At 45.0% G+C, this 25,231-nt stretch overlaps 1 protein-coding gene across 2 annotated transcripts in view; it reads right to left on the minus strand.

Annotated features, from left to right (window-relative positions):
- Positions 1–829: 829 nt before the first annotated feature.
- LOC115207433 (chemokine-like protein TAFA-2) overlaps positions 830–25,231 on the minus strand; it is a 157,664-nt gene continuing 133,262 nt past the window's right edge. The window contains exon 5 of one of the 2 annotated variants that reach the window (XM_029774505.1): positions 830–1,754. In XM_029774505.1, coding sequence (XP_029630365.1) covers positions 1,743–1,754 — 12 coding nt within the window. In that variant the 3' untranslated portion in view covers positions 830–1,742. Of the gene's footprint in view, positions 1,755–24,675; positions 24,915–25,231 lie in introns of those variants that run through there. The other variant, XM_029774504.1, reaches the window with a different exon arrangement.

Genomic DNA, 25,231 nt, shown 5'->3' on the forward strand with positions numbered 1-25,231 from the left:
GGAAAAACAGTGTGCCATGTATACAACTTTGAATTAACACAACTCTGAATTAACACAACTCTGAATTAACACAACTCTAAATTAATACAACTCTGAATTAATGATCAGTGCTCTTCCACTTCAATTAGTCCACTATTTGCAGGACTGGCTAATTGTAAATGAGTTCCAGTGTGGATACTGGAAAATGATAGTATGCTAACATCATTACCCTTGCACAAGACAAGTCCCACAGAGGTTGTCTGGGACTGTGACATAAACAGGGACTTTTTTCATGTAATCTGAGTTCATGCATATGCCAACTCCGTGACAGTTGATGGTTTCTGAGAGAACGCAATGAAAAAAGGGGATACCTTTAGGTTACTGGCCCAACACTCTTAATTGCTAGGCTACCTGTGGGAGAGGTGCTATATGACGTCAGTGCAGTAGGTTGCCTCCTTTCCAGGTTGCCTCCTTTTCAAGCAGTTCATGGTTTCCCATTCTGACCTCTGTTTCATAATGCGTCATCAATCCCCATGACAGGACCATGTCAGAATGACCACTTTTAGTGTTGTTGATATCCTGCCTCACAGTAACGTTAACATTCAGTATTGCGCTACTGTGATATAGCACAAATAAGTGCATGGAAAGTTGTTTTTTTTATTACATTTTGTGCTTGTATTGTGGGGGTTTATATGCACAATAGGGGTGTTGAAATTCTTGGATTTTTCTTTTGGATTTAGAGTATTTGATGGTCTTGTGATGGTGGCCTCGGCAATGTTGTAAAATCCATTGTGTTGCAGAGACGTTTGAAACTATGATACAAAACCAAACCATTTTTCATCCAGTGGTATCCTTTTGAAATAGGTTTATTGAGATAATACTGACACTTTTACTCAATGTTGGTCACCAGGCTTTTAAAAACAGATAGTAAAACAGTTATTAAAACAGTTGGAGCTCAGCTTATGTCATTTTAATTGGTTTGGTGAAACCATCCTACTGGGAACACACTGGTTAAATCAACATTGTTTACACGTCCAATCAATGAAATGACGTTGAACCGACATGGAATAGACGTTGAATTGATGTCTGTGCCCAGTGGGATGGTGTCTTTTCATTCAAAACACTGAAACGTAGTAGTTAGAACTGTTTTTCTACTGTGCCATCTCCTTTGATGTCTCAAGTTCTCAAAAACACTTAATATTTTTTTTCCAAATCAAAAACCTTAAAAAGAAGAGACATCTGCTTCATAAGGCTAAAAATGAATGGAAATGCTTATGATCTAAAATCGATCTTGAACACAGACACATTGTTTTGGAGTCACTGAGCTCTCAGTGACAAAAAAGAGGAAAAAGATTTGAAAATGTCACGTCACATGTTTCGAATTAAGGTTTATCTTGCTTGCGTAATCCACAGTTTGTCTTTTTAATGAATAAATACCTTGCAGGTTGGATCTCCTACTGTAGTAGTCCGTTGGAGGAAAAAACACAAACAGGAATTTGGTGTGTGATACAATAACGGCTAGGAATTGGATGTAATCGGTAGTCCAGTAGTCTGGATAGGTGGTTCTATGTTATTTCCAGGTCAAGTCTTTACTCTGCATCCGTTCAGTAGAATTTCAGGAGTTTTCCATGTTCCCTTACTGGTCCCTGGTTCCTTCCCAAAATCATTCAATACATAGTTCTCACATCCAAGAAGACCCAGTGGTTTCTGTCAAGGAAGAAATGACTGACGACACCAAGTCTTCAGATCCAGGACAGACAGCACTATCGCGTGACCTGTAAACAGGGGAGATAGCAAGGTGTTAGTTCATATTAATGGACACTACAGATTAAACTAGGATTTGCAGCTATTTATGACACAGGCAGTGTGTAAAAACCTCAGTCAGTCTGACCTGGCTGCTGGGCTACAAAACCAGAAGAAGATTGAGTGATTAATTACACAACATAGATAGAGCGTTGTTTATTCCAAAAGATCCATCTCAAAGTAAGACCCACACCACACTGCCTGTTACTGTGTAAATCTATATTCTATATCTGTCATACAGTGTAGATCTATCTGTCAAACGGGCTGCATACACCAGGCTGAGTTTGAATCCCCAGCTGCTATGTCCATCACTCACCTGTCCTAGGGTGTCCGAGTCAAACACATTGTACTGTAGTATTAGGAATTAGAACTCTATTGCTATGCATTCCAATTAGACTAGTTTGGATTCCTGCTTCACCAAAACAGCTGCCATCATCAGCAAATTCTGGAACTATGAAGGTCTATGACATCAGCCCCTGCTTGGTGGTACAGTACGTATGGTACAGCATATGTAATTTCAAAACATACTGCACATGATTCATTTTGACACCCTATTACGCCAAGTATTTCACTGAACATTAACCCAAAGGGCCCTCACAAAGTAGCAGGTTGACGTTTATTGTCATGAGTCTTGCCCAAGAGGCAGAACTAAGCGGTTTCCGCTAGATGGCCCAGCTGCAAAGTCAACATTGGCTATAGGCCTATCATAAAAAAAAAAAATCATTGTTCTTCATCTTAGGCTAGGATTAGCCATTAGAGTTAGCAATGTGGTTAAGGTTAGTGTTAAGGTTAGGTTTAAAATCAGATTTGATGACTACCCTGCAGAGCTACCTACAATAAATGCCAACCTGTGAATATTAATCCAAAGGGCCTTTACAAAGTACAGTATGACATGTGCCATATTTGCTGTTAACATGGTCATAATAACAGTGCTGTTACCGAGTACGCGAAAAATTCCTCGCGCTTGCTATTTTCTGCTTTCCCTACGGCCAAAACTATAATTTCCTACTACCAGCGGGCGAGGGGAATTTGCCATTCAAGACATGATTCGCATCTCTGGTGGGTAGCCTCCACTCATACAGTAGGTCCACTATAATCCCTTGGCAGGCCACTTTTGCATCTCTGGCGTTTATCCTCCACTCAGAGGACAGCTATAAGCCCTAGGCAAGCCATCTAGACATGAGTTAATTTGAAAGACAATAGCAAGGAATTTCTCTAACCTCAAATTCGGCCTGCCACCTTCCAGCTAATCACAGCCAGCCAGAGGCTGCAAGCTGTTTTAGTTGTTTCTATAAATACCTTACATTTGTTGTGATTTTAATATGATTCGATTTTTTTGCCAATTTAAAAACACAATACAACCACATGTGGCCATACTGCATCTAAAATCATAGAGGATGACACAAAAAGTGATACACCTAATAATTTACAGTAGATTCATGATATCATGATTATGACCAAAAATAGCCTACATTTTTGCCATTGATTTAATATACTATATTTGAAGCAATACAAATGGTTCCTTTCTAGCAATAAATGCCATTCCCTAAACCGCCTCACACACTTGAAGAAAAGTGTTGATCACTACGTACAATATTGGTGGTGGCACCTCTTAACACCACAGAAGAAGCCAAAAAACCTTCACCAGGAAGTTATCCTTGTTACCTCCTTTCTTTTATCGAGTTTTCAGACCCGTCTTTGACGCCTTGATAGTAGCCAGTAGCTAGCTTTCATAAAATAAAAAGGAACACTGGAACTAAAGATCGGTTGAATTGTTTGTATTTATCACCACCGAACGTTTTGTGTGAGGAAAACGGCAAGTGAATGGCAGGAGAACGGCTGCCGCTTTACAAAGCGGCATATCGGGGGTGAATGAAGAAGATGGGCAAAAAAGCTGTCGCACGTCGCTCGACCACTCTGGAGGGACGCCGGCCTCCTGAGTGCTCACTGCTAACTGGGTAGTTGTCCTCTCTTTGCTGTTAACATGGTTATAGTAACAGTGCTGTTAGTTGTCCTCTCTTTGCTGTTAACATGGTCATAGTAACAGTGCTGTTAGTTGTCCTCTCTTTGCTGTTAACATGGTCATAGTAACAGTGCTGTTAGTTGTCCTCTCTTTGCTGTTAACATGGTCATAGTAACAGTTCTGTTAGTTGTCCTCTCTTTACTGTTAACATGGTCATAGTAACAGTGCTGGTAGTTGTCCTCTCTTTACTGTTAACATGGTCATAGTAACAGTTATGTTAGTTGTCCTCTCTTTACTGTTAACTTGGTCATAGTAACAGTTATGTTAGTTGTCCTCTCTTTGCTGTTAACATGGTCAGAGTAACAGTTATGTTAGTTGTCCTCTCTTTGCTGTTAACATGGTCAGAGTAACAGTTCTGTTAGTTGCCCTCTCTTTGCTGTTAACATGGTCAGAGTAACAGTTCTGTTAGTTGTCCTCTCTTTGCTGTTAACATGGTCAGAGTAACAGTTCTGTTAGTTGTCCTCTCTTTGCTGTTAACATGGTCATAGTAACAGTTCTGTTAGTTGTCCTCTCTTTACTGTTAACATGGTCAGAGTAACAGTTCTGTTAGTTGTCCTCTCTTTACTGTTAACATGGTTATAGTAACAGTGCTGTTAGTTGTCCTCTCTTTACTGTTAACATGGTTATAGTAACAGTGCTGTTAGTTGTCCTCTCTTTACTGTTAACCTGGTCATAGTAACAGTTCTGTTAGTTGTCCTCTCTTTACTGTTAACATGGTTATAGTAACAGTGCTGTTAGTTGTCCTCTCTTTACTGTTAACCTGGTCATAGTAACAGTTATGTTAGTTGTCCTCTCTTTACTGTTAACATGGTTATAGTAACAATCCCCTTTAAGTACAACATGCTAACATATTTAGTGTGAAGAAGTATAAGTGGGTCTCGTTATCACACACATTCATAGGTGTTCCTATTTGTGTATTGGCACATATTAGTGTCATTCAATTAGTGAGTGGTGGAGGCTCTATGGTCTTGGCCTGAAAAGCAGCGCGGAGCGTAGGGCTCGGAGCCAGGCGACAGGATGTGTCAGTACACCAATGCACACTGTTCCAAGATATGCCTTCATCCAAATCAAATCAAATGTTATTGGTCACATACACGTGTTTAGCAGATGTTATTACGGGTGTAGCGAAATGCTTGTGCTTCTAGCTCCGACAGTGCAGTAATATCTAACAAGTATTATCTAACAATTTCACAACAAATACCTAATACACACACATCTAAGTAAAGGTATGGAATTAAGAATATGTAAATATATGGACGAGCAATGTCAGAGCTGCATAGACTGAGATACATGTAGAGTCTCACTTTCTAACAGACCTCACACACCAACATCTAACATCTAAAAATACATTAGGCTGTAATTTTCTGTTTGCGGGTGCTGGAAAAGGGGAACATAAGATTCACCCATCGCTTTTTCGGGAGGTACAGTTTAATCTTCACATGTCAGTGAGACTCATCAGGAAGCTGGGATAAAAGACCACATTTGACTGGTCAGGCTCAAACTAAGCCCTGATTCAAAGCTTCATGGACAAACAAACAAAAAACAAACACACAAACAAACAATTGCCAACCCCTGATAAAGAAACTAAATGATGTTGTTATTTCAATTTTGTTCTTTGCTTGTCACCAATAGGAATTGAATGACACAGTAGGATTGACATAGTATCTGCACTAGCATTGAAGGCTCAATCATATAATATCACGTGTGGCAAGGCTTACAATGAGTAAGAACGTCCATAACAGTGGACCTACAGTACAGAAAATCAACATGGGTCCCAAGCACCCTGCTTCATTATCTTAGTCCAAACTAGGGGTGTGAACAGTTTAAACATTACAATACTTAAACAAAGTTGGTATCCTTAATATTAAGAAAAAACCCTAAATGAAAGAACAATTAAAATCACAGTAAAGTTATCACAAAACATTATTTTCCATGTTATAGCCTAACCAGATTATATGGCTATAAAGGCCTGGGGAAAGTTGTGTAATTTAAATCAAACCAGAGAGGAAGAGGCAAACTTTAGGCTACTTTGGTGAATATGTGAGGCACGCAAGACAATTAAGACATTGCAAGATGCAGATGCAAGATGCAGATTAGCAAGACATATCCACATGGTTCTGCCTGCCCCTCCTCTCTCTCCCTCCAGCTGGCCTGCCTGCCTGCTCTTTCTCTTAGCTAATGACACAGGTGTGTATTCAGTCTTCGGTCTGTATTCGGTCTGATGCATGCAGAATATCCTAGTTTAGACTATTCATGTGACTGATGTCTCCGTAGTACAGAAGTATCTTTGGGCCAGTCTTGCGAGCACAGAGTAGGCTCCTCTTCGTTTCTGAGTGGGTGAGGATGTTTTTCGCTCATAACATGAAATTACAGTAGGCTACCGGTATAGCCTGTATCGATTACCCTATAATTTAATGGTAGGTGGCCCCTTGAAAGCGCCTTGGCTACTGCGTGTTTGTTTGGCTGTTAAAGGCTCTGCATGGTCAATCTGACATCTGCAGTGGGCGTATATAGCATTTACTGTGCCTCCGCAGAAGTCAGAGCAGAGCTGTTGAGTAGAAAGTTGTCAAGGAAGTGAGTGTTTATACAGGACCTCTCGTCCCAACCTACCGTCAACCAATCATGTCAATGCAGAGCTATACAGAGCTATACAGAGCCCTCCACATTGTTAAAACATTTGGGAGAAGCACAGCGATGCAGTATGGAGCTCGATTTGGCCTCCGCAAGCTCTGTGATTGTGTCAAACCCTCCGTGATTGTGTCAAACCCTCCGTAAGGAGCCTCCTGATCGCATTTCCAGAGCAAGCATCCCAGCTAGCAATGAGGAGCAGCCAGAAGCGGCCCGCTTCCCGGGGCCGGAACTGATTGCATCGGCCCGGAATTGGGTGTCGGACTCGGCCCGGAATCAAAATGAATGACTGCCCAGAATCGGCCCAAGTACATCGGGCCGTTTCCGTCTACCAGAATTCAGCCTACTTTGCCGGCATCTTACCAGAATCCTCCCAGAAGCGGCCAGATGCAAATGTAAATAAATGTATACAAAATTACCCGATTTAGTCATTTTAAATATTACTATTATACATTTTACACATGCAAATTATACCCATCCACAAAGAAACATGTCTCGGAGGAAACACCATACACCTGTACACCTGGTGACCGTGTCACTGTGCATGCGCCTAGCCTGCCACAGGAGTCACTTCAGCACGATGGGACAAGCACATACCAGCCAGCCAAACCCTCCCCTAACTCGGAAGACACTGGGCCAATTGTGTGTCGCCTCATGGGTCTCGAACCAGCATCTGTAGAAATACAGTTTGCATGGTTACACAGTGTCTTAGACCGCTGCGCCACTCAGGAAGTTCCTTCCACAAAGTTTTTAATGCTTATCAAGTGCCTTGACAAAGTATCAAAATACTTAAATACTACACAGGACTCTTAAAGAATTTCACTTAAATGTTAATTGTATTTTTTTTATCACAGAAACAATGAGAAAATATGGAAAAATAAATCATGAAATGTTAATTATATAAAGCAGCCGTGTAATCATCTGCCAGAGAGTAGCCCCAATCGGCCCGAGGCCCAAGTAATACATTTGGGCAAGATAACTCACACCGGAATTATCCCGAGCTCAATCCCAGCATCCTAGCCGTAAGTAATACTGCCGAAGGCGACCCAGACTCGGGTCAAATGACGTTGGCCGAGTCTGACTCTCACATGCTGACCAGACCGGACACGTCGCGTACGCGAGCGTCGCAAAATACTTTTAGAAATCCATGTTATTCAATTATTGCACCCACACTGCGATGCCAAAGGCTAAAATAGAAGTCATTCCTATTTCTGATGCAGATCGCGCTGAAAGTCCTGCCTCTCCCATCTCCTCATTGGTTTATAGAACCAGGTACCCATGTGCCATCTCCTCATTGGTTATACCCACGTGGGTGATTGAAAGACGAACTGTTTTGCTGGTTGTTGTGGTAATACTATCAAAGTGTAGATGCCGATCACCATATAAGTTCAAAGATGAAATAGCCTGGAAGGAGGAGAGATGACTAGAAATGATTCGGTTGGCCGTTTTATGTGTGTATTAATTGTCGGAGTAGAGGACCTTGTGCATTTCAGGTAAAATAACAACTCAATGTTTATATCCCAGGACAAATTAGCTAGCAACAGCAAGCTAGCTAAATAGGACAAATTAGCTAGCAAGTGCAAGCTAACTAGCTAAATTGCCATACATGTTTAATGCTTTTGAACCTTGTTTTGATATTTTAACCTGTGTGTCGTGATCACGTTTGGTGTAGGGGGACAAAATAAATGTATGCACGATAGCGCTTGATGGCGCACGCGCGCAGCCGGTTTGGGTTCCGTGTCAGCCGAGTGCCACTACTATCAGCCGGAATCGGCCCAGTTCCACTGTGCGAGCTGGGATGAATTGGCTTTTAGGGTAGGCTACACTACAGCTTTTTCAACGCAGACACGAAACCGTCTCTGGAGACATGAATGACATTTTACTTGTCTGTAAAGTAATTCCTAACTTCCATCACTTGGCGACCTGAACTCTCAATCCTAGCCTGCCTGCTGCCTGAGCGCAGACCACTCTTTCCTAAAAAAGTAATTTCAAGTTAGTTAAATATCGCTACTTATCAAGACATTTAATAGAACAAAAGCACATCTAGCTATCCTACCATAACAAAAACTGCTTAAACAACACAGCAGCACATCAATCAGCAATGTTTATTGTTGTCAGGGAAACAATAGAACCTCATGCCGAGCAGAATTCTACTGTCTGAAAAGAGACCGACGCTTCTAATGCTACACTTTTTTTAGTTGTCTGAAAAGTGAAATTATCCACGTTACTGTAGCTGCGTTCTGTGTCTGTAAAGGGTCGCGGTAGATAGAACTTCAGTGGTCATATAGCCTTAATAGGAACATTATTCTGCAATGTGAATTGACGTGGAATTTTATGATTTTTATTATCATTTTAAAAGAAAACCGTAAAAAAATGGCAGTTTAAATGTTAAGAAATGTTTTCCATTTGTCACATCCTTAGTCCAAACACAGTAAGCCCTTTGTAGGCCTGTTATTTTGCAAACTTACCCAGCTTCTCATCACAGACATCCAACTAATTCTCTCTTACATCACAACACTTGTCCTGTGAAATTGCTCTGTGACGCTTGTTATGTGTGATGTGTGTTGATTGATATGTTGTGAAAGCAGAGGTGAGGGCATGACTGGTGACATTACCGGAAGGATTCTAACCCCTGGTCTGGTCTTGCCTGGCCAGTGTGAGGCTCTGTGTCTGCTCTTTGACATGGGGAGAATGGAGAGCTGCTAAGGTCGTTCGAGAGATGCCCTGGGGGCTTTGTGGAGGTGATTTGTTATTGTGAATCTGTCAGTGATGTGAAGTGACACCGTCTTTTGTATCAGCCATAAATAGGACTTGGATCAATATGGAGAGATGGTGAGCCACTGATAGTCTATTGATAGTTTGTTGATTTATAGGGGGACTCTATTTATTACAAAATAATTTATTACCACTTTAACATCATAAAAACACATTAGCACGTATAGAAAACAAATAATTCAATGAATGCTACTACCCACGCACACTTCTTATTCTGAAAACTGGAAGTATCTATCTTTTTAGGAGCTTACCATGTAGGTTTTTACAGAACCCCCAAAAATTCAGTTTTATTAGACCATTGAACAAAAACCTACTGCTTAAAAACATACTTCTAATTTAGAAAACAGCCTATGTGGCATCGATATGATGCTACAAAGATTAATAGGATAATTTTTGTAATAAAGTCAAGTCACCCAATATTGTTTTGTGAGACTTGTGTTCTTGACTGCATCACAAAGTCAATTAAGGTTTGTTTCAATCCTGCCCACATCTGGCAGCACACAAGTATTTATCAATTTGAAGTGAAGCTGCACGCGAACCAATCGTAATGCCTGTGGTAAATTGGGATGACTTTGGATATCCCTATGGGGCTAGTTAGGGACCATCTGTAAATTACACAATGTACAGGAGACAATATGTTAAAATTCCAATGGCTCAAATTTCAATGACTTAAAAACCTCAAACCAACTATAAATTGTAGAAATTCAAATATTGATATTGAATGGGAAAGCTAAAAGGTGTGCAATATGAAAATATTGTCTCATTTACATTGTGTAATTTATTGACGGTCCCTAACTAGCCCTGGAGATGGGCTACCCAAAGTTAAACCAACTTTGCCACGTTCGCACACTAGCTGAAGATAATTGGCTAAATAATGTGCCAAACTCTTCCCACCTGTGAACACACACAGGAGACACCTACATCAACACACAGCCCCAAACCAACTGATGTTTGAATTCAGCCATGGCCGCTACCTTTTCTTAATGAACCAAAACTTAAATGAGGCCAATTCAAGAAGTGCAGTCGCCCTTTAAATACCACAATGCAGGTTCCATTCAATTGAGCCCATAATCAATCTTCACAGATGTCACCTGTTTACAGAACCATGTAGCTAAGTCCTTGGCGAAAACATGTCACTGAGCCCCCTAATCTAGTGTATGATGTCCCTCTCCCACTGTCTCTCCGTGGGGGGTGGTGGTGGTTGTCAACATGGAGGGAAGCCCTCAGGGTCCCCAAATCAAACAAACTGAGCTTCTGTCTAGCCCAACAGTAATGTAGCAGTCACCTGCACACCAGGCTGCCTGCATCTCTGCCTGCATCTCTGCCTGCATCTCTGCCTGCATCTCTGCCTGCATCTCTGCCTGCATCACCGCCTGCATCTCTGCCTGCATCTCCGCCTGTCCGCCTGTCTGCCTGTCCGCCTGTCTGTCTGCCTGTCTGTCTGCCTGTCTGTCTGTCTGTCTGTCTGTCTGTCTGTCTGTCTGTCTGTCTGCCTGCCTGCCTGCCTGCCTGCCTGCCTGCCTGCCTGCCTGCCTGCCTGCCTGCCTGCCTGCCTGCCTGCCTGCCTGCCTGTGTGAGAGAGAGGAGGTATACATTATTAACCTGGCTAAAATAAAAAAAGTCTGCCTCGCCCAGGCCCTCCACACAATGAATAATGGAGAAGGCAGCTCAAGTACAGGCGTTTGGTGAGTCAAACACCAGGCCGTGATAGATGGCTCTTGGCCCACTGTGTCACACACCCCCTTCCTCCCTCACCCCCAACCCCACCCCAAACACAGACACACATAACCTCTGGAATCACCCTATCCCGCTCTGAACATCCACCTCCACGACTCAGTTTTTCTTCACAGGCTGTTTGTTTGTTTCTTTGTTGTTTTTTGCCTGTTTTGTTTCCTTGCTGACGTTTGAAGTTACATCCAAGACTACTCAGATTTTTTCAAAGGCAGGCCCCGACCCAAGCCTGTTCTCTTATCCCATTGCCAAATGCAAGTGGGTCAGATGGAAGCGTAAGAGTTCTCTGTATACCGATAGGCAGGCAGGCAGGCTGGCAGGCAGAGATGTTTAAAGGCCCAATGCAGCCATTTTTTTTATACATTTCTAATAATTTCTGGGTAAAAATTAGGTACCTTACTATAAAATATTTCCATTAAAATCTCAAGCAAGAATTTTGCTAGGACTGCTGGATCTGAGTGGGAAGAGGAAAACTGAAAATTAGCTGTTATTGGCAAAGATGTTTAGAACTCTCTTTTTTATTAGTCTATTAACCAATTTACAGCATGGTGATGTCACCATGGAAATCGGAAACTCCAGCCCATGCAAACCTGCTGATTAGTAGGTGCTGTGTAGATTGTATTTTCAACCAGCAACTATCATAAATTAACACCGATAAAATGTTTTCAGAATTGTACAGTGTTAGTTTCAACAGATTTTGTATAATATGATATAAAACACTGAAAAAAATGAATGTTGACTGCACTGGGCCTTTAAGGATAATGTTGGCTTTCCAAGGTGGGCATGTTTTCAGCCGCTGTAGGAGCTGGGATATACAGTCATTTTAGCCATAGACTTGCATTTTCTATTTCAAGGTGATTATTTTTCATATTTATCACCAGAGTCTGCTGTCAAACTGTACTTCAAATATGTACTTCAGAATTACACTTTTCATATGAAAAGAATGTACAAAATGGGTGAATATAATATTTATTTATTTTACCTTTATCTGAATGGGAGTCACCATTGAGACAAAGGTCTCTTTTACAAGGGAGCCCTGCATATACACAATTTACAAAATAAAGTCAAATGCAATTTGTCACATCTGATCCTCACCTCCTGCGTCTCCAGTTTACTAACCACCGGCCCTGGCTACCCATCATTACGCACACCTGCACCTCATCATCAGTTACATCTGGACTCTATCACCTTCCTGATTACTCCCCATATATATAGCACTCTGTTGTTATTTCCCATCAGCCATTATAGACTGTTCCTATGTCCTGACACTAGTCCTGTTTTTGTTCTATTAAACTCTCCAAATGCACCTGACTCCCAGCATCTATGTTACAGAATAACACCTCAATATTATTTTTACATTTTTTTACATTTTAGTCATTTAGCAGACACTTTTATCCAGAGCGACTTACAGTAGTGAATACATACATTTCATTTCATGCATTTTCTTTTTGTACTGGCCCCCCGTGGGAGTCGAACCCACAACCCTGGCGTTGCACACACCATGCTGGCGTTGCAAACACCATGGTCTACCAACTGAGCCACAGGGAAGAAGCAGTTGATCAAGGCTTCTCCCAGATGGTCAGCGAACAGGGAAACCTACTTCGCCAACACCACAACCAGCTGGCTCAACTGGGAATGGCTATGGAAGAGGTCCTCCTCGTTCTGCAGCGTCTCGACGTTATCCAAGGGGCATCACCTCCCTCGGGTGGAGGATTATCAAATCAATTCTTATTTATCACATGCGCCGAATACAACAGGTGTAGGTAGACCTTACCGTGAAACGCTTACTTACAAGCCCTTAACTAACAATGCAGTTCAAGAAATAGAGTTAAGAAAATATGCCCTAAATAAACTAAAGTAAAAAATTATAAAAACACAGTAACAATAACGAGGCTATATACAGGGGGTACCAGTACCGAGTCAAAGTGCAGGGGTACAGGTTAATCAAGTTAATTTGTACATGTATGCAGGGGTAAAGTGACTATGCATAGTCACTTCACCCCCAGAGAAAACAGTCTATGACTTGGGTGACAGGAGTCTTTGACAATTTTTTGGTGTTTCCTCTGACACTGCCTAGTATATAGGTCCTGGATGGCAGGAAGGTTGGCCCCAGTGATGTACTGGGCTGTACACACTATCCTCTGTAGCGCCTTATGGTCAGATGCCGAGCAGTTACCATATCAGGCGGTGATGCAACCGGTCAGGATGCTCTTGATGGTACAGCTGTATAACTTTTTGAGGATTTGGGGACCCGTGCCAAATCTTTTCAGTCTCCGCAGGATACATTCACATTCTTGGGCAAAGGGACTAGGTTGAAAATGTCAGTTAAGACACTTGCCAGTTGGTCCTCGCATGCTATGAGTACACGCCCTGGTTATCCTTCTGGCCCCGCAGCCTTGTGAATGTTGACCTGTTTAAAGGTCTTGCTCATATTGGCTACGGAGAGCATGATCACACAATCATCCAGGACAGCTGGTGCTCTCATGAAAGCTTCAGTGTTGCTTGCCTCGAAGCTAGCATAAAAGGCATTTGCACCTTAGCCAAATACATTTAAACTCAGTTTTTCACAATTCCTGACATTTAATCCTAGTAAAAATTCCCTGTTTTAGGTCAGTTAGGATCACCACTTTATTTTAAGAATGTGAAATGTCAGAATAGTAGTAGAGAGAATGATTTCTTTCAGCTTTTATTTCTTTCATCACATTCCCAGTGGGTCAGAAGTTTACATATGCTCAATTAGTATTTGGTACCATTGCCTTTAAATTGTTTAACTTGGGTCAAACGTTTCAGGTAGCCTTCCACCAGCTTCCCACAATAAGTTGGGTGAATTTTGGCCTATTCCTCCTGACAGAGCTGGTGTAACTGAGTCAGGTTTCTAGGCCTCCTTGCTCGCACAAGCTTTTTCAGTTCTGCCCACAAATTCTCTATAGGATTGAGGTCAGGGCTTTGTGATGGCCACTCCAATGCCTTGACATTGTTGTCCTTTAGCCATTTTGCCACAACTTTGGAAGTATGCTTGGGGTCATTGTCCATTTGGAAGACCCATTTGCGACCAAGCTTGAACTTCCTGACTGATGTCTTGAGATGTTGTTTCAATATATCCACATAATTTTCCTGCCTCATGATGCCATCTATTTTGTGAAGTGCACCAGTCCCTCCTGTAGCAAAGCACGTCTACAACATGATGCTGCCACCCCCGTGCTTCACGGTTGGCATAGTGTTCTTCGGCTTGCAAGCCTCCCCCTTTTTCCTCCAAACATAACAATGGTCATCATGGCCAAACAGTTCTATTTTTGTTTCATCGGAACAGAGGACATTTCTCCAAAAAGTACAATCTTTGTCCCCATGTGCAGATGCAAAACGTAGTCTGTTTTTTTATGGCGGTTTTGGAGCAATGGCTTCTTCCTTGCTTAGTGGCCTTTCAGGTTATGTCAATATACAGTGAGGGAAAAAGTTATTTGATCCCCTGTTGATTTTGTACGTTTGCCCACTGACAAAAAAATTATCGGTCTATAATTTTAATGGTAGATTTATTTGAACAGTGAGAGACAGAATAACAAAAAATCCAGAAAAACGCATGTAAAAAATGTTATAAATTGATTTGCATTTTAATGAGGGAAATAAGTATTTGACCCCCTCTCAATCAGAAAGATTTCTGGCTCCCAGGGGTCTTTTATACAGGTAACAAACTGAGATTAGGAGGACACTTAAAGGGAGTGCTCCTAATCTCAGCATGTTACCTGTATAAAAGACACCTGTCCACAGAAGCAATCAATCAGATTCCAAACTCTCCACCATGGCCAAGACCAAAGAGCTCTCCAAGGATGTCAGGGACAATATTGTAGACCTACGCAAGGCTGGAATGGGCTACAAGACCATCGCCAAGCAGCTTGGTGAGAAGGTGACAACAGTTGGTGCGATTATTCGCAAATGGAAGAAACACAAAAGAACTGTCAATCTCCCTCGGCCTGGGGCTCCATGCAAGATCTCACCTCGTGGAGTTGCAATGATCATGAGAACGGTGAGGAATCAGCCTAGAACTACACGGGAGGATCTTGTCAATGATCTCAAGGCAGCTATGACCGTAGTCACCAAGAAAACAATTGGTAACACTACGCCATGAAGGACTGAAATCCTGCAGTGCCCGCAAGGTCCCCCTGCTCAAGAATACATATACATGCCCGTCTGAAGTTTGCCAATGAACATCTGAATGATTCAGAGGACAACTGGGTGAAAGTGTTGTGGTCAGATGAGACCAAAATGGAGCTTTTTGGCATCAACTCAACTCGCCGTGTTCGGAGGAATGCTGCCTATGACCCCAAGAACACCATCTCCACCGTCAAACATGGAGGTGGAAACATTATGCTTTGAGGGTGTTTTTTGCTAAGGGGACAGGACAACTTCACCGCATCAAAGGGACGATGGACGGGGCCATGTACCGTCAAATCTTGGGTGAGAACCTCCTTCCCTCAGCAAGGGCATTGAAAATGGGTCGTGGATGGGTATTCCAGCATGACAATGACCCAAAACACACGGCCAAGGCAACAAAGGAGTGGCTCAAGAAGAAGCACATTAAGGTCCTGGAGTGGCCTATCCAATCTCCAGACCTTAATCCCATAGAAAATCTGTGGAGGGAGCTGAAGGTTCGAGTTGCCAAACGTCAGCCTCGAAACCTTAATGACTTGGAGAAGATCTGCAAAGAGGAGTGGGACAAAATCCCTCCTGAGATGTATGCAAACCTGGTGGCCAACTACAAGATACGACTGACCTCTGTGTTTGCCAACAAGGGTTTTACCACCAAGTACTAAGTCATGATTTGCAGAGGGGTCAAATACTTATTTCCCTCATTAAAATGCAAATCATTTTATAACATTATTGACATGCGTTTTTCTGGATTTTTTTGTTGTTATTCTGTCTCACTGTTCAAATAAACCTACCATTAAAATTATTGACTGATCATATCTTTGTCAGTGGGCAAACGTACAAAATCAGCAGGGGATCAAATACTTTTTTAGAGGATTGGAGGATTCTAAATTAAAACCAAAAGCCGCCTCATGGGTCTCCCGGTGGCGGCCGGCACAGGTATCGAACTTGCATCTGTAGCAACGCATTTTGCACTGCGGGAGACCCCATCCACTCCGAAGCGCTCATCCACAAAGTATCAAAATACAGAGAGGCGTTGATGAAGGTATGCTGTCCTGCTAATCGGCTACAAGTTTTTGAAAACCTGTTTTCAAAATGCCCCCAGCTGTCCATCAATACTGTAAATAACAACACAGCATCTTGTTCACATCTTGTTTACATTCTTTATTATAACCACAATGTCACAAATAATTTGTATCTACCTTTCCAATTACTTTTAGAGTTTGTGTCACGATTCCCACCAACGGTGGCGCCCCCTCCTGTTCGGGTGGCACTCGGCGGTCGTTGTCACCGACCTATTAGCTGCCACCGATTCCTTTTTGCTTTTCCCTTTTTTTATTTTGTGACACCTGTGGTCAATTAGCCATTAAAGGGGCTATTTAGTTTAGCTGGCCCGCTCCTGTTCGTGCGGGATTAATGATTGTTTCTTGACAGATGGCTTATGTTCGTGTCGACGTTGTGTGACGCCGTATGTAATTTCTCCCCTGTGTGTGGGAACATTTGTTTTTTGTGTGAGTGTATATTAAAAACACCACTACCCTGTGTTCGCTGCTTCCTGCGCCTCATTCCTCCTCCACGATTACCAAGCCGTAACAGAATCCCGCACCAAGATAAAAGGCATGGAATCAGCGGGAGCAGCGGCCACTACTCTGCCCTCGATGGAGGAACGCGTACTCCACCACACGACAGTCCTCCATCGCATCGGATCGGCAATGGACCAGATGATGGAGAGGATGGACCGATGGGAGAGAAGTGGTATCCTCTCTCCACCTCCACCTCCCCCGATACAGCCATCTTCGCCTCCCATGACGTCTGGCTCTGGCGCGCTTCGTTTGGCGCTCCCGAGGGAGTACGATGGGGCGGCGGCTGGGGACCAGGGATTTTTGCTCCAGCTTGAGCTGTACCTGGCCACCGTCAGACCTGCTCCCACGGGGGAGGAGAGCGTGAGTGCCCTCGTTTCCTGCCTGACGGGCCGAGCTCTGGAGTGGGCTAATGCGGTCTGGAACGGTCCAGACTCGGCAAGGGACCACTACCCAGAGTTCACCCGCCGCTTTCGGGCCGTGTTCGACCACCCTCCGGAAGGAAGAGCGGCAGGTGAACGGCTGTTCCACCTCAGGCAGGAGACGAGGAGTGCCCAGGACTTCGCGCTGGAGTTCAGGACCTTGGCTGCTGGGGCGGGGTGGAACGACAGGGCCCTCATAGACCACTACCGCTGCAGTCTCCGGGCGGACGTCCGCAGGGAGCTGGCCTGTCGGGACACAGCTCTGTCCCTGGACGAGCTCATACATATGTCCATACGACTGGACAATTTGCTGGCTGCCCGCGGGCGTTCGGAGAGGGTCCTGCCCGTTCCACCCCCGTGCACCCCCGCCCCTACCCCTATGGAGGTAGGGGGGGCCGTGTAAAGGGGCACCGGAGGAGGTGGCTCCTCCTGCACCAGCTGTGGTCGGAGAGGACACACGGCCGACCGGTGCTGGAGGAGCCAGTCTGGGAGTCGAGATGGCAGGCAGAACACTTCTCGGTCACCTCAGGTGAGTCAGCACCAGATTCACCCAGAACCCCCTGTTGGTCACGTGTTTTTACCTGTTTTGTTTACTACATTTTTTCCCTCTTCCCAGCATAGGGCGCTAGTCGATTCAGGCGCAGCTGGGAATTTTATGGACCGTGGACTTGCCATTAAGCTGGGCATTCCGCGGGTGCCGATAGATTCCCCTTTCCCTGTGCACTCCCTAGATAGCCGACCATTAGGGTCAGGGTTAGTCTGGGAGTCTACGGTGCCACTGGACATGGTAATGCAGGGGAATCATAAGGAACGCATTAGTTTTTTCCTTATTGATTCGCCTGCGTTTCCGGTGGTGCTGGGGGTCCCCTGGCTGGCTGGTCACAATCCCCGTATTTCGTGGAAACAGGGGGTTCTCCAGGGGTGGTCAGAGGAGTGTTCAGGTAGGTGTCTAGGAGTTTCCATAGGTGCCACGTCGGTGGAAAGTCCAGACCAGGTGTCCACCGTGTGCATTCCCCCTGAATACCCCGATTTGGCGATCGCTTTTTGTAAAAAGAGGGCGACTAAATTACCACCTCATCGACAGGGGGATTGTGCGATAGATCTCCAGGTTGACGCTGCGCTTCCCAGGAGTCACGTGTACCCCTTGTCACAGGAGGAGACTGCGGCTATGGAGACATATGTCACGGAATCCCTGGGACAGGGATACATTCGGCCCTCCATCTCACCCGCTTCCTCGAGTTTCTTTTTTGTGAAGAAAAAGGAGGGAGGTCTGCGTCCGTGCATTGATTATTGAGGTCTAAACGCTATTACGGTGGGGTTTAGTTACCCACTACCTCTCATCGCTACGGCGGTGGAATCATTTCACGGAGCACAGTTCTTCACAAAACTGGATCTCAGGAGCGCGTATAATCTGGTGCGTATCAAGAAGGGAGACGAGTGGAAAACCGCCTTTAGTACCACATCAGGCCATTATGAATACCTCGTCATGCCGAATGGGTTGAAAAATGCTCCAGCCGTCTTTCAATCCTTTGTTGACGAGATTCTCAGGGACCTGCACGGGCAGGGCGTGATAGTCTATATCGATGACATTCTGATATATTCCGCCACCCGCTCCGCGTATGTGTCCCTGGTGCGCAAGGTGCTTGGTAGACTGCTGGAGCATGACCTATACGTTAAGGCTGAGAAGTGTGAGTTTTCCAAACGAGCCGTCTCCTTTCTGAGTTATCGCATTTCCACCACGGGGGTGGTGATGGAGTGTGACCGCGTTAAGGCCGTGCGTAATTGGCCGACTCCAACCACGGTGAAGGAGGTGCAGCGGTTTTTAGGCTTTGCCAATTACTACCGGAGGTTTATCCGGGGTTTTGGCCAGGTAGCGGCTCCCATTACCTCACTGCTGAAGGGGGGGCCGGTGCGTTGCGATGGTCGACGGAGGCGGACGGAGCCTTCAAGAATTTGAAGACGCTGTTCACCGATGCACCCGTGTTGGCTCATCCGGACCCGTCTTTAGCGTTCGTAGTGGAGGTGGACGCGTCCGAGGCTGGGGTGGGTGCCGTGCTATCACAGCGCTCGGGTGTGCCATTGAAACTCAGCCCCCGCGCTTTCTTTTCGAAGAAGCTCAGTTCGGCGGAGCGTAACTACGATGTGGGGGACAGGAAGTTGCTAGCAGTGGTCAAAGCTCTGAGGGTGTGGCGGCACTGGCTTGAGGGGGCTAAACACCCCTTTCTCATCTGGACCGACCACCGAAACCTGGAGTACATCCGGGCAGCGAGGAGACAGAATCCACGTCAGGCGAGGTGGGCCATGTTCTTCGCCCGGTTTAGGTTTACCATCTCCTATAGACCGGGTTCCCTGAATACTAAGGCCGACGCGCTGTCCCGTCTCTATGACACGGAGGACCGGCCCATCGATCCAACTCCCATCATTCCAGCGTCTAGGCTGGTGGCACCTGTGGTATGGGAGGTGGACGCGGACATCGAGCGGGCATTGGTGTTGGAACCTGCGCCTGCGCAGGTGCCCGTGGGGCGCATGTATGTGCCGCTCGGTGTTCGTGATCGTTTGGTTCGGTGGGCGCACATGCTACCCACTGCGGGTCATCCTGGTGAGGCGAGGACAGTGCGGAGTCTAAAGGGGAAGTACTGGTGGCCCACCTTAGCTAAGGACGTGAGGTCCTATGTCTCTTCCTGTTCGGTGTGTGCCCAGAGTAAGGCTCCTAGGCATCTACCAAGAGGGAAGTTACAGCCCCTCCCCGTTCCACAACGACCATGGTCGCACCTGTCCATCGACTTCCTGACAGATCTTCCCCCCTCTCAGGGGAACACGGCGATTCTGGTGGTTGTGGATCGGTTCTCTAAGTCCTGCCGTCTCCTCCCATTGCCCGGTCTCCCTACGGCCCTGCAGACTGCGGAGGCCCTATTTACCCACGTCTTCCGGCACTACAGGGTGCCGGATGACATTGTCTCTGATCGAGGTTCCCAGTTCACATCCAGTGTCTGGAGAGCGTTTATGGAGCGGCTGGGGGTCTCGGTCAGTTTGACCTCCGGTTATCACCCCGAGAGCAATGGGCAGGCGGAGAGGGTGAACCAGGAGGTGGGCAGGTTCCTGAGGTCGTATTGCCAGGACCGGCCAGGGGAGTGGGCGAGGTATATTCCCTGGGCTGAGTTAGCCCAGAACTCACTTCGCCACTCCTCTACTAACATATCACCCTTTCAGTGTGTGTTAGGTTACCAGTCGGTCCTGGCACCATGGCACCGGAGTCAGACCGAGGCTCCTGCGGTGGAGGACTGGGTCCAGCACTCCAAGGAGACCTGGAGAGCCGTCCAGGACTCACTAAAGGAGGCCAGTGCGCGGCAGAAGAGGAGTGCTGACCGCCACCGCAGTGAGGCGCCCGTGTTCGCACCGGGAGACAGGGTCTGGCTCTCAACCCGGAACCTGCCCCTCCGCGTGCCCTGCCGGAAGCTGGGGCCGCAGTGTGTGGGGCCCTTCAAAGTCCTGAGGAGGATAAACGAGGTGTGTTATCGGTTGCAACTCCCTTCCTATTACCGTATTAACCCCTCGTTTCATGTGTCTCTCCTCAGGCCGGTGGTAGCTGGTCCCCTTCACGAAGATGAGGTGCCGGAGGTCCCTCCGCCTCCTCTGGACATCGGGGGGTCCCCGGCGTACAGCATACGGGCCATACTGGACTCGAGACGCCGGGCGAGGGGCCTACAGTACCTCGTTGACTGGGAGGGGTATGGCCCGGGGGAGAGGTGCTGGGTGCCGGCGGCGGACGTCCTGGACCCATCTATGTTGAGGGAGTTCCACCACCTCCGTCCGGATCGCCCTGCGCCTCGCCCTTTGGGTCGACCTCGAGGCCGGTGTCGGCCGGTGTCGTCAGGAGGGGGGTACTGTCACGATTCCCACCGACGGTGGCGCCCCCTCCTGCTCGGGTGGCGCTCGGCGGTCGTCGTCACCGGCTTATTAGCTGCCACCGATTCCTTTTTGCTTTTCCCTTTTTTTATTTTGTGACACCTGTGGTCAATTAGCCATTAGAGGGGCTATTTAGTTTAGCTGGCCCGCTCCTGTTCGTGCGGGATTACTGATTGTTTCTTGACAGACGGCTTATGTTCGTGTCGACGTTGTTTGACACCGTATGTATTTTCTCCCCTGTGTGTGGGAACATTTGTTTTTTGTGTGAGTGTATATTAAAAACACCACTACCCTGTGTTCGCTGCTTCCTGCGCCTCATTCCTCCTCCACGATTACCAAGCCGTAACAGTTTGGGATTAATTTGATTAATATTATGGTGTTTCTATTCAAAGAAAAACGAAAAACCTTCTGGGTTTCCATTAGGATGGAACGGAAAATATGGCGCTGTACAATGTGACGGTCAGGAGTAGGCTACGGTGCTGGGCTATTTAGCTAAAGAATCCCCATGTTGTGCGGGCACGTGGGAGACCAAGGTCCAATTCCACAACAGAGATGGAAGGAGTAGGCTGTCCTTGTAAATAAGAATTTGTTTTTAACTGACTTGCCTTGTTAAATAAAGGTTACACTAAGAGTATAACATTTCTACACCATAATTGTAGTCCAACCAATACCCAAATGGAGATTCAGTCAAAATAAAAATCTAATTGATTTATAAGACCAGTCCCCATGCTTGTCTCAGAGCAGAGCCAAATGGTGCTAAAATAGTTGTAGGCTATTGCTTAAAATCCTATTGCTTCTAACATCAATATGCTCTTTAAATAAATAAAACCTACACCACTTTTAACAGCATATTACTCAACCCTAGTGAGACTCATGTCGCCTACGGTAGGCCTACAGGATATTGAAAAATATGACTCTCCATCAATAATTACATATAGAGGATTGAAGGATTCTAAATTAAAACCAAAAGCCGCCTCATGGGTCTCCCGATGGCAGCCGGCACGGGTTTCAAAATGAGGTGATTTAGACAGCTGGTGACTTAGACAGCTTGTGACTTAGACAGCTTCGCCACTGGGGAGGTACCATCCACCAAGTATCAAAATACAGAGGTGTTGGTAAAGGTATATTGTCCTGCTAATAGCCCATAATTTTGATCCAAAGCCATGAATGAGTGAGTCACTCAGATTTATGTAGGTACAGCTATATGTCAGTGCCATCAACTTGATAATATATAACAATATTTTGGAGGATATTTCTTTTTTTTTTAAATGAAAGTGAGCGATTGTAATCTGAATAAAGGCGAAAACATGTATTTCTGTTTTTAGAGGGAGGGAAACGCTGGGTCAATTGTGTGCCACCCTATGTGACTCCCAATCACGGTCGGATATGATACATAATAATACTTCTTGTGGTATTATTTGTTTAGTTTTTTCTGATGGATTAAACTGAAATTGCAACCAATCACGGCCGGTTGTGATGCAGCCAACCTAACTTAGAAATACATTTGACGATAGAATTCTCCCCCTACCCTCCTTCTAGACAAGTCTATTGTCCAGCTACCTGCTAATAGCCATAATGACACTGTACAATGTGTGTTTGAAAGAGCATTTCCCAGTAAGCAACAATTTGTTAACCTTCATTAGACAACTTTGTTCCAATATTTCTGTAATTCAGTGATATTTATTCCCATATTAATTCGTTATGGATCCAATAACTAAATAAACATTGGCATTTTGCAATTATGTTAGCACAGCTGAAAACTGTTGTTCTGATTAAAGAAGCCATAAAACTGGCCTTCTTTAGACTAGTTGAGTATCTGGAGCATCAGCATTTGTGGGTTCGATTACAGGCTCAAAATGGCCAGAAACAAAGAACTTTCTTCTGAAACTCATCAGTCTATTCTTGTTCTGAGAAATGAAGGCTATTCCATGTGAGAAATTGCCAAGAAGCTGAAGATCTTGTACAACGCTGTGTACTACTCCCTTCACAGAACAGCACAAACTGGCTCTAACCAGAATAGAAAGAGGTGTGGGAGGCCCCAGTGCACAACTAAGCAAGAGGACAGGTACATTAGAGTGTCTAGTTTGAGAAACAGATGCCTCACAAGTTCTCAACTGGCAGCTTCATAAAATAGTACCCGCAAAACACTAGTCTCAACGTCAACAGTGAAGAGGCAACTCCGGGATGCTGGCCTTCTAGGCAGAGTTGCAAAGAAAAAGCCATATCGCAGACTGGCCAATAAAAAGAAAAGATTAAGATATGGGCAAAAGAACACAGACACTTGACAAAGGAACTCTGCCTAGAAGGCCAGCATCCCGGAGTCACCTCTTCACTGTTGACGTTGAGACTGGTATTTTGCGGGTACTATTTAACCCTTGTGTAGTCTTAACATTCTGTATACTCCCCTTTTCCTAATGGTAAAAAATGACCCGCCTTCACTAAACCCCTAAAATAAAGCAGCTTAATTGAATTTTAAACCCCAAATCTATTTTGCACGAAGAAACAACCTGTCATTCACCACAAACGTTGTGAATATCTGGGTTTTCCCTCTTCACAATGCAGAAAGACTGCATTTAATCAGTGGACACCACTTGTTTTTTTATTGCAACACACCTGTCATAATTATTTTCTTTACTAAAGTAGAGGTTTATTATTATTATTATTATTGCTACATGTACTGCATAGGTGTAAACATACATTTCTTAGCAAGAGATAGCACTTGTATAGCCTAAGAAAGTAGCAGAAATATGCAGAAAGTAGTTTTGAATGGATTTTATTGAAGGGAAACAATAAGTCTTGAACTTATTTTGGCAATATATTCTTATATACTGTACAATGAGGAATTAAACTGCAAAATACTAGTCTTCTCCCATTTGTTTAACCATTGCCCCCACCCACAATGTGCATAAACAACAACAATAAATAAGAATAAAATAAGATAATAGATACAAAACAAAAATGTGAAGAACATAAATCAATCAACTCCAATTAGCACAGTATGCAAGTATGTGTGCATGGACTTTGCAGATGTATTTCTTACATGCAGCACATAGTATTTGTTTAACAGTCCTTCTTTTGGGAGCAGAATTGGCATCTCCTCCTCTTGCCTGCCCCAGCTGCATCCTTGGGTGGATCAGGACAAGATTCGGCCCCCTGAACAGCTTCCACAAGCGCTGCAGAGGTTGCTGGGCAGGGGAGGCGCTCCCTTCTTTGAATGAGTGGGGTTACAAGTGCCTTTCCCAGCTGCTCCAGGAACACCCTCTTGTTCTGCTTATCAGGCATCCAGGTAGGGTTGATCTGTTCCATATCACGAAGGCATTGTATGAGGACACATCAATGATGTTATGGAAGATGACCAGGGGTCAGCGGGCAGTCATCCTCCTGCAGCTGTAAGTTCCAATCACCTTGTCCAGGTTGTCCAAGCCTTCTTTGTTGTGGTTGTAGTCCAGGATGATGGCTGGCTTCCTGTCCTCCCGATCACTGATCTCAGCCATTTTGTGCAGTGTGCTCAGGAGGACCACATTCTTGTTCCTCTTTGGGAGGTAAGAAACTAGAGTGGTGGGAGTGAAGGCAAACTTTGATGAGAAGGCCTCTCTCCCCATTGTTGTGAGGAGTGCAGTGGGGAGCTCAGGCTTGTTCTTTCTAACTGTGCCACAACCATGCCAATCGTCCTCTTCAGGAGCTTCTGGCTGAGTTCATAAGAAGTGAAGAAATTGTCACACGTGACATTGTGCCCCCTCAGTCCATCTGTCACATCAAGCACAACCCGCATACCCTGGTTTTTCTCTGGGCCTCCACTGGTCAGCTTCCCTGTGTAGACTTGCATCTTCCAAGCATAGCTGGATTGTGCGTCACAGACCACCCATATCTTGATGCCATACTTTGCTGGCATGCTGGGCATATACTACCAGAAAGGACAGCAACCTTTTGAATAAAGAGATTACTATCAGTAATTAGTATCAGTGTCACAGAAAACAATCACATAAATCAATGATATTACAAATCAAATCAAATGTTATTAGTCACATGAGCCAAATACAACAGGTGTAGACCTTACAGTGAAATGCTTACTTGAGAGCCCCTAGCCAACAGTGCAGTTTCAAAAAATATGGATAAGAATAAGAGATAAAAGTAACAAGTAATTAAAGAGCAGCAGTAAAAAATAACAATATATACAGGGGGGTGCCGGTACAGAGTCAATGTGCGGGGACACCAGTTAGTTGAGGTAGTATGTACATGTA

This window comes from Salmo trutta, chromosome 14, assembly GCF_901001165.1.
Source record: "Salmo trutta chromosome 14, fSalTru1.1, whole genome shotgun sequence".
Taxonomy (NCBI): Eukaryota; Metazoa; Chordata; class Actinopteri; order Salmoniformes; family Salmonidae; genus Salmo; species Salmo trutta.